This window comes from Panthera onca, chromosome C1 (genome assembly GCF_046562875.1).
Source record: "Panthera onca isolate mPanOnc1 chromosome C1, mPanOnc1 haplotype 2, whole genome shotgun sequence".
Classification (NCBI taxonomy): Eukaryota; Metazoa; Chordata; class Mammalia; order Carnivora; family Felidae; genus Panthera; species Panthera onca.
The window spans coordinates 188,199,235-188,208,504 of NC_138346.1; the positions used below are offsets into that span (position 1 = coordinate 188,199,235).

Sequence of the window (9,270 nt, forward strand, 5' to 3'; positions counted from 1 at the left end):
ACCATTTTCTTCAATCCTTCTAATCTAATAAATGAGAAACGATGACCAGCTATTTTGATTTGTAAAATTATTTTAAATGACTGCAAAATTGTAATTATAAAAAAATGTAAAATTATGTATTATCGATGAGCTTGAACGTTTCTCTATGTTTATATTGGTTATTTACATTTCTGTCCTGATTTCCTTTCTCCAAACACTGTGGCCAGCAGGACCTCCCTCCCTTGGTCTTCTTAACGAGCCTGTAAACCAAGAAGGCGGCGGTCACCATCCCCACTTTTCGAATTAAGAATAGTGAAGGCCAGGAAGTTAACAATTCTCGTCCCGGCTTGAGATCTCACTCTTCAAAGCCTAGTAGCTGTCCCAGAAAATATCCCAGGGAAAGCTTTTGCTAGTCACCCCCCGCCCCTGCCCCAGAGCTCACACTCTGGAATGACTTGGGAATGGCCAGATGTGCTCTCTGCGCACGCGCGGCTCTGCCGGGGGCGGGGCCTCAGAGCCCGCCAGCCCCACCGCCCCGCCTCTCGGCCCCGCCCCCGGCCCTGCCCAATCCTAGGCGCGGCGGGCTCGCGAGTCCAAGCCGGGAGGTAGGGAAAGGCGGGGGTGTCCGCGTTGGGGTCTTGCACGGCGACGCGGCCGGGCCCCGGAGTCCCGAGGCGAGAAGGGCCGGCGGCGACTCCGGGCCGCTGCTCGCCGCCATCTTGCCCCCGGAGAGGGCAGCGGCGGGCGGGGAGGCGTACCCCGGGGCCGGGCTTGGGCCGCGGGCGGGCGGCGGGCTGCGGCGGGCGGGCCCGGGCGGAGCGGCGGGAGGCGGGGACCCTTCGGCGGAGGGGGGCCGTAACTGTCGGGCCGGCGGGGCGTGGGAAGGCGCCGGGTCGGAGGCCGGAGACCGCGCGAGGCCCGGGCCTCCCCGCCGACCCGCTCCGAGGCGTGGGCCGGCCCCGCCCGGCCGCGGTGTCCTCACAGAACCGCGCTGCCGTGTATGAACGTTTCAGAGGTCCTCTGGCTTGATCCTGACGCCGCAGGCCTTGGAAGGAGGCAGGGAATGTGGCTGTTGGCCCATTTTGCAGACAGGAAACAGGCTCAGAGTGGGGAGGGGATTTTAAGTATTTAATATCAGGAGAAAGTTTGGTGAACTCTCTTCCCTCCTTATATTAGTTTTATTCATTTCTTGCTTTTTCTTTTTCTTATAAATTTAAAAATACAGAAAAATAGAATATTATAACGGTTCGCCCAGTGACGCCCAGCAAGGTCATGGCGGTGGGATTCAGTCTTGGTCCACCAAATCCAGCACCCTTTTCACCGGGCCACTCTGCCTTCCCTGTCAAAGGAAGGGGCTGAGCTTAGGGATTGTTAGGGAAGTGACCGCCAGTTCTTTTTTCTTTTCTTTCCTTCTTTCTTTCTGTCGTTCATCAGTCTCTTCTGCATCATCAGAGCTAGGAAGCGTTCAGAAGCCAAGTCATGGATCCACCTGCCCGCAAAGAAAAATCCAAAGTTAAAGAACCTGTCAGCAGAGTGGAGAAGGCCAAGCAGAAATCAGCCCAGCAGGAGCTGAAGCAAAGACAAAGAGCAGAGGTGAGATAAAGATGGGCGAGTATACCTGTGGTCTGCTGGAGATGATGCTGGAATAGAGACAGGAGAGAGAACTGTGATGCAGTGGTGCCTCCAGGAAAGCAGGTGCTCTCCTGGGAGGAGATCGAGGTCCAGAATGATGGAGTGGCAGCCCAGAGTCTCATGCCAGGTTACTGTCAGAGCCCTGACCGTCCCCACGTGATTCCTGGTGCAGAGCCTTTGTGCAAGGAAGAAAGGAAAAACAGAAGGGACATGTGAGGGAGGGGTCAGAGTGAGACAACAAGTGTTGGATACCCCCTAGCACAGATGTTCGGGATTTGGCCAGGGAGCAGCTAGCTGCTCATAACCAGAAGAGGCGCAGGTCCTATAGCCACCAGACCTGTTCCTTTGTTCAGTCGACACAATCAACTTGAGAATGAAAAGCTAAACTGTTGACACTACCTTTGTTGGAGCACATCCAGACATGTAGGGTGTTGGTTTTTTTTTTAGTATTTAATATCATAAGAAAGCTTGCTGCACTGTCTTCCCTCTTTCTAGTCATTTTATTTGTTCCTTTTTTGAGACATTAAAAAATACGGAAGAGCAGACTGTTATAACAGACACCTGCGTACTCAGCACCCCAGACTGGTGGTGATTAATATTTTGTCATACTCGCCTGGAGCCTTTCAGATAAATAAAAATTACATATGAATTTGAAGTCCTCTTTGTCCATTCCTGTCTTAACACCCTTTTTCCCTTTCTGTGGGCAACTATTATAATGTTTTATGCTTTTACACTCAAATATATTAATAGATATCCTTGAGCAATATACAATGTTCTTTTGTGTTTTAAAATTTTATATTAATAAAATTCTGTGTTTTGGGACACCCGGCTGGCTTGGTCAGTAGAGTGTACAACTCTTGATATCGGGGGTGTGAGTTTAAGCCCCATGTTGGGTGTAGAGATTGCTTAAAAATAAAATCTTAAAAAAAATTATCAAAAAATAAATAAGTAGGGGCACCTGGGTGACTCAGTTGGTGAAGCATCTGACTTCAACTCAGGTCATGATCTCACAGTTCGTGAGTTCAAGCCCCACGTTGGGCTCTGTGCTGGCAGTGTGGAGCCTGCTTAGGATTCTCTCTCCTTCTCTCTCTGCCCCTCCCCTACTCATACACTCATGCTCTCTCTCTGTCTCTCTCTCAAAAATAAGTAAACGTTAAAAAAAATTAAAACCTGACAAAATCCTCCTTTAAAAAAAGAAAAATAAATAAGTAAAAAATAAAATTCTGTGTTTTATTTGACCCTTTGCCTACATTATGTTTTTTAGGACTATTCATGTTATTATAATAATGTAGTTTATTCCTCATCACTGCTTACAGTAATCTATTTTATTTTATTTTTTGACTTTTTATTTAAATTCCAGTTAACTTACAGTGTAATATTAGTTTCAGGTGTACAATGTTGTGATTGAACACTTCCATACATCACCCGGTGCTCATTATCCACCTGACCCATCCCCCCCACCCCAACCTCCTCTCTGATAACCATCAATTCGTTCTCTATAGTTAAGAGTCTGTTTCTTAGTTTAAGAAACAAAAGAAATGAGCATAGGAGAAAAAGAGATACAGTAGTCTGTTTTATGAATCCACTTGGGTATATTTACCCGTTCTTCCAGTAATGAACATTTAAATTACTTGTAGATTTTTACTACTACAGGTATTACTGTAGTGAAAAACTTTTCGATGTCATAGATGCTTTGGCACCTGTGCTAGAATTTCCGTAGAGCATCTATAACTAGAAGTAGAATGGCTGTGTATATTTCCGTTGTACTAGACATTGCCAGATTGCTGTCAAAGAGGTGATACAGTGTGCATTAGCAGTGTAAGAGGGTTCTTATTCCTCACTTCTTTTCCTACTTGATAGCGAAAGACTTCACATTTTTGTTGATTTGATCCGTTCATTAAGTCCTGAGCTGCTACTAGGTGCCAGGCGCCGTTGCAGGAGCTTGAGACCCGTGACTGGACCAGGCGGAGAAGAATGCCTGCCTTCGTGGAGCTGCATTCATTGGGGGAGGCGCTTTATACTAAGTAAACTGTATAATAGAGTGTTTGAAGTTAATCCATAACACAGAAATCTACCTTTGGGTTAAGACCGACCGTCTGAGGGCTGTGGACTTGGATTCTAACAAATTATTCTCCCCTTCTTCACCTCCCCATCCCCACCTGGATCCAGGCCCCAGATGTTCTTATTGCATTGCGCTCTGGGGAACAGTTGGAGGGTTGCTCTAAGAAACAGCCTGAGGCAACTGTCCTTTGTGCACACTGTAAGGAAAGATGCTGTCAGGGACATTCTCGTCCTTATTGACCTCCTTCTGGTGAGGTTCCACAGGTTAGATTTATTAGTCCAACTCTAAATCCCTGCTCCTCTATGAACCCCAGTTCTTCCCATGGGACCTTGGACAAGATGCTTCATCTCTCTGAACCTCAGTCCCCCCCTTAGTACGAGGATGATGACCTCTACCTCCAAGATTGTCATGAGGAACAGAAATGTATGTAAGGCACTTAGCACAGGGCCTGGCACCGAGAGAGCACGCAGTAAATGGCAGCAGGTTGTTAGCGGAGACCGGGTGTTTCCAGGCACTTGGCCTGCTTTTACTTGTGCGGATTCTGAATTGAAGGACTGATCGTGTTTATGGTGATATGCTGCAATGGAATATTCGAATATTGAAATGTAACATTCCCAGGCATGGGGCCAGCCGCACGTGCATGACCACGTGTATCCTCACACTAGGGCTTATTACTCCTCCCATTATTCTGACCTTTGTAAATCCTGCCTGGCATAAGGAAGAGATAGAGGATATGTGACTTTGTGAGGTAGAAGGTATTATCCTCACTTTAAAGCACAGAACCCTAGTTACTGAGGGATTGAGGGGCAGGACTGCCAGCTAAATCTGACCTTCGGCTCCTGCTTTTTGCTTTGCCCCACAGTGACCTTGCTGTTCGCTTTATCTGTGCTGCCTGGGATGTAGTCTCTTAAGATAGAAATGGCAAGACCCTTGTGGGGAAAAGGAGACACAGTTTCCATTCAGTTCTACAAAGATGGCACATTCTAGAATGTTCGATGTGATGGAGCGATGTGGGGGATAAATGGGAACAGAGGGCACATGCGGCTGTGAAGCAGCATTTGACACTGTTAGCGACTCTTTCCTTCTCAAAAGTCTTTTCATTCCTTGGCTCAGACCTGCTGACCTATTTTGAGTCCCTTCTTTCTCTGCTTATTTTATTTTCCCTTCTACCAGTCTGCCTTCTGGTCTCCAAGAAGCTACTTCATATCCTTCTTAGTCCCCAGTTCAGTCAGATGCAGATTAAAATGCTCAGTAAAGCATGAACGGATGAAGCCGAGGTTCAAACATATGATACCTATATCTATAGATCTATATCTAACCTACATATAATATATAAGAAGTGTGTGTATTCATATGTATATATAATGTGTGCAACTTAAAGGAGATGAATAAAACAACCCTGTGCCTACCACCCAACTGAAGAAATAGAACATGACCAGGAACTTGGAAGCTTCTCGGGCCCCACTCTGGTCTTGTCCCCAACCCATGGCCTAATTCCTTGATTTTATGCCGATCGTGCCCTTGCTGTTCTGTACTAATTTACTCTTCCACTGTGTACCCCCAAGTAATACTTTGTGGCCTAAAAGTATACTATCTAGTTGTGCATGTTTCTGAATTTTTATATATGTTACTACGTTCTGTGACTGGCTGTCTTCACTCTGCTGCTGCTGCTTTTTTTTTTTTTTTAACTATTCAGATCTATGCATTTATTTTCATTGTGGTAAAGTGTATATAACCTAAAAGCTAACCATTTTAACCATCAGTATTCTGCTTTTTTAAAGTTTTTATTTTAGAGAGAGAGAGACAGAGCATGAGTGGGGGAGGGGCAGAGAGAGAGGGAGACACAGAATCTGAAGCAGGCTCCAGGCTCTGGGCTGTCAGCACAAAGCCCGATATAGGGCTTGAAACTCATGAACCGCGAGATCGTGACCTGAGCTGAAGTCAGACGCTTCACCGACTGAGCCACCCAGGTGCCCCTTAACCATCAGTATTCTGCTTTTTGATAATCATTTGTGTTGCTTGTAACTGTCTTCATCACTGTGTGGGATTCCCATTTTCCTTAGAGATTATAGGGTCTCACCACAGTAGACACATGGGGGGACTGTAGGATCATTCACCCTTTCTATGTAGTCAGTTTTGATCATTTTACTCTTTGCAGGAATTTATTTCATTTTAAGTTTTCAAACTTATTGACACAAAGTTCATAATACTTGGAGTTAGTCTCCATTAGATCAGTGATTATCTTTTCTTTTTGATGCCAGTCATGTTTGTGTCTCCCCCTTTTTATCTCTGTTCACCCTGTCATAGGTTTGCAGGATTTTCTCTACTGCTTTCAAAGAACCATCTTGCATGGTTAGTGATCCTCTCTTACACATTTGGTTGCCTTTTCTGCTCTTTATTTTGTGTTTTCTATTTGTCTCACTGCTCGGTTTCTTTTTTCCCCCTTTCTTGTCTTCTCTTAAATTGATCCAAGTTACATCCCCCCACCCCCAAACACAAACACACTCCTTCATTTTTCTCTTTTACAGCTGGGGGCGTTTTATGATGTTTCTGTTCTTTAGTGGACAGGTCAGTACCACAAGGATAAAGGTGAGGAATGAGGTAGATACCCCACCTTTCACCTGAGAATGTCTCTTGCGATTTTCATTCCACCACTGCTGCCTGCCCTACCTCGTCATATTCTTGCCGCCTCCTCCCTGGACTATTGTGATGATGCCTCCTAAGGGGCCTGTAATCTCTTTTTCCCCTACTTGATCCCTCACATGGTCTCTAGTTATCTTTCCCAAAGCAGAGATACAATCGGGTTGCTCCCCTGCACACTAATCTTGCTGGCTCTCCAGAGTCTGGCCAAAGTCCAGATGCCTCGGCAGGGCATTTAAGGCTCCAACATCCTCAGTGCTTTCTCCACCTCCCCACACGCTGTAATATCCTTCATATTAGCATAGTCGAAGGTTCCAGAACTAATCCTGTACTCTTCCATTCTGTTTATTCCGTCACACCACCCTCTGCCCGCCCCCTAGTATGTCCTTTCTTCCCTGCTTGTCCAGATCCTACTGAAGCTTCAAAAGCCAGATCAAGCCACCTGCCTGCTTCTCTCCTCATGCTCCAGATGGAATCAGTAGCCGTCTCTTGTACTCCGTTATCACTGTCCCTGCGTTATTGCCCCAGGCCCGGCATCTGCCCCTGACCCAGCCTGTGGTGTCTGCTTAAGCAGCTGCCTCGTCTGCTAACATGTCGGCTTCTCCCTTCAGATCTATGCCCTCAACCGAGTCATGACAGAGCTGGAGCAGCAGCAGTTCGATGAGTTCTGTAAACAGATGCAGCCTCCCGGAGAGTGAGCCACCCGTGTCCAAACGACACGGCCCCCGGAGGCTGTGCTGGTCAGCTTGTTGCCGGTTTTAGGCTGAGCCGGTCCACTTGGAACCTTACAGAACCAGACAAGACGACATCTGGGTTCTTCCTAAAACTGGGTAAATGTGAACTTCCTGTGTGTGACTCCTGCTTCACTGGTTACTCCCGTCTGAATTGGCCCGATGCTTGCTGAAGAGACTTGTTTTATTCTTCTAAGACACTAGACCCTAGATTTCTTTTTTTTTTTAAACTTTTTCTCTTGTTTGAGAAAAAAATCAGTGTTTCTCGTGAAACTGTAGATCTTCTCCAAAAATATAAATAAAAGACTGATAAAATGTTCGTTTGCTCACTTTAGCTTGGGGGCGGGGGGTGCCTAGCCATAGACCGTGGAGTCAGAAAGGATTTGATAACACTGTGTGTTAACCAACTTGAATTTAAACCAATAAAAATTAATAAAAAGGAAGAATGTAATAGGTAAGACAGGTTGAGGTGAGCAGAGGCAACCCTTCGTCCTTGGGGAGGGAGTGGAAGGGAGGAGGGAAGAGAAAGTCAGTGCTTCCAGTTCTCCTTCCTGGGGCGAGAGCCCAGCACACCCAACAGCTCCTGAATTTTCAGCCACACGGACATAAATACGTGACGCTTCACTCCCACGTGAGCCAACACTCGGGGTGGAGGGCCGCAGCTAGGATTCCTCTGACCTCGTGATGGACAGTTAGCAGCAGGCTTGCACCAGCAGGGAGAGTGTGCGGGTGCTTTTTGCTTTTCATTCCGGGAACCACTTTATCAGGCCTGGAAACGGGTTTGCGATGGGCATATTCAGACTGGTTCCTCAAGAACCATTCACCTACCCATCCTTCCACCTGCCATCTTTAAGTATCGGAGTGTAAAGTTATTTCTGCTTCAGGCACTTGTATCAGGAATGGTGGTTCATACTTCAGCTTTAGCAACAGAGTTCTCTTAAAGCTGAGCAAAAGGAGCGTTTTTCTTTCTCCCCAGATACTCCTGGGGAGTAGGGAAAGGGATGTCAAGACAGTGGGAATATGTATGGAAATGAAGTAGACCTAGTCAGGGCAAAGGAGCCAGACTCTACCTCCTTAAGTCTCCACCCTGGAAATGCCTAGATTTCCCCTACTGGCCTTGGGGGTGTCTCAAGCAGTCCCCATCTCCTCTTTGTCTCCCTGCTGCCTCTGAAATCACTGAGAATTCTGTTCCCATTTGCTGTGGCTTGTTTTAGGAGTCAACTGGGGAATTTGCGGGGTATAAGAATCTTGCTACCACTGTAGAGAATGTGTTTTTGAGAGCCCAAGTTATAATTAGGGATGACCTCTACAAAGATTATCCCCATAAATGGTGATTAGGCTCTATAATATCCTGCTGAATTTGGGTTGAATAGGGATTATTTGGTTTTATTTTTTGGAGAAGAAGTCAGGGTTTGGAGTGAGTGATTATAAACCTAAGAAAATGCTGTAGTGTGCTACAAAGCACATTTTGGGGAGTCAAGTGTCTTGGGGTCAAATTCTACACTAGAAAAGTTACTAATCTCTGAGCCTTAATTTTTCCCATCTGTGTGATGGAGTATTTTCTTCCGGTCAGGATCATTTGTTGGAGTAATAAATGAGATAATGCATGTAATAGATCCTTAGTGAATGTTACTTCCTTTCCCAACCATCTTGTTTCACGGGAAATGTTTCAAATGTCAAATAACCAAGTAATACATGAGCATTGGTCGGAAAGATTCTGATCCTTAGTAGGGAATTGCCTGTATTAACATGTCAGCCCGATATCTTCCATCCAAGAGAAATACTGTAGTGTTGCAATTTTTCAAACTGCAGGTGGTTGTAAAATCCATTTAATAAATTATGACCCGCTTGTCTTTTTAATGAAATAATAGATTCAAAAATATCATATGGTAAAGATACTGTTTCATGAAGCTTTTGTTTCAGGTTTATGTGTACTTCTGAAAGTGTCAGCTGCATTGGAGGGAAAAGTTCCTTATTACTGTAGGTTGTGGCAAAAAAAAAGTTTGAGTCTTGTGAGGCAAGACTGAGTCATCTTTTTATTCACAACTTAAAAGGAAAGAAGTTTCATCTGCCTCAGGTAAAGGTTCCAGAGGCCTCTGAGTCTCTAATTGGAATAGCGTTGAACGCTAAGGCTCTTGGGAGCACAATCAGTGAAACTGGGAGCACCTTGTATCTGCTTCCCTGCCTGGGATTCCCTAACCCTGAGGGGATCTACTCCCGGTTTCT

The 9,270-nt window shown here is 45.8% G+C and overlaps 1 protein-coding gene across 4 annotated transcripts; it reads left to right on the top strand.

Annotated features, from left to right (window-relative positions):
• The first annotated feature begins 462 nt into the window (after positions 1-462).
• SVBP (small vasohibin binding protein) lies at positions 463-7,363 on the top strand. 4 transcript variants are annotated; one of them, XM_060626642.3, is made up of 3 exons: positions 463-584; positions 1,432-1,572; positions 6,925-7,363. In XM_060626642.3, exons 2-3 carry the CDS (start codon positions 1,459-1,461, stop codon positions 7,009-7,011), a joined length of 201 nt encoding a protein of 66 aa, XP_060482625.1. In that variant the 5' UTR covers positions 463-584; positions 1,432-1,458; the 3' UTR covers positions 7,012-7,363. The 4 variants fall into 4 exon arrangements, with proteins under 4 accessions (XP_060482625.1, XP_060482626.1, XP_060482627.1 ...); XM_060626643.3 differs by having other exon boundaries at positions 493-584; positions 1,414-1,572; XM_060626644.3 differs by lacking the exon at positions 463-584 and adding an exon at positions 591-994.
• The last annotated feature ends 1,907 nt before the right edge of the window (positions 7,364-9,270 follow it).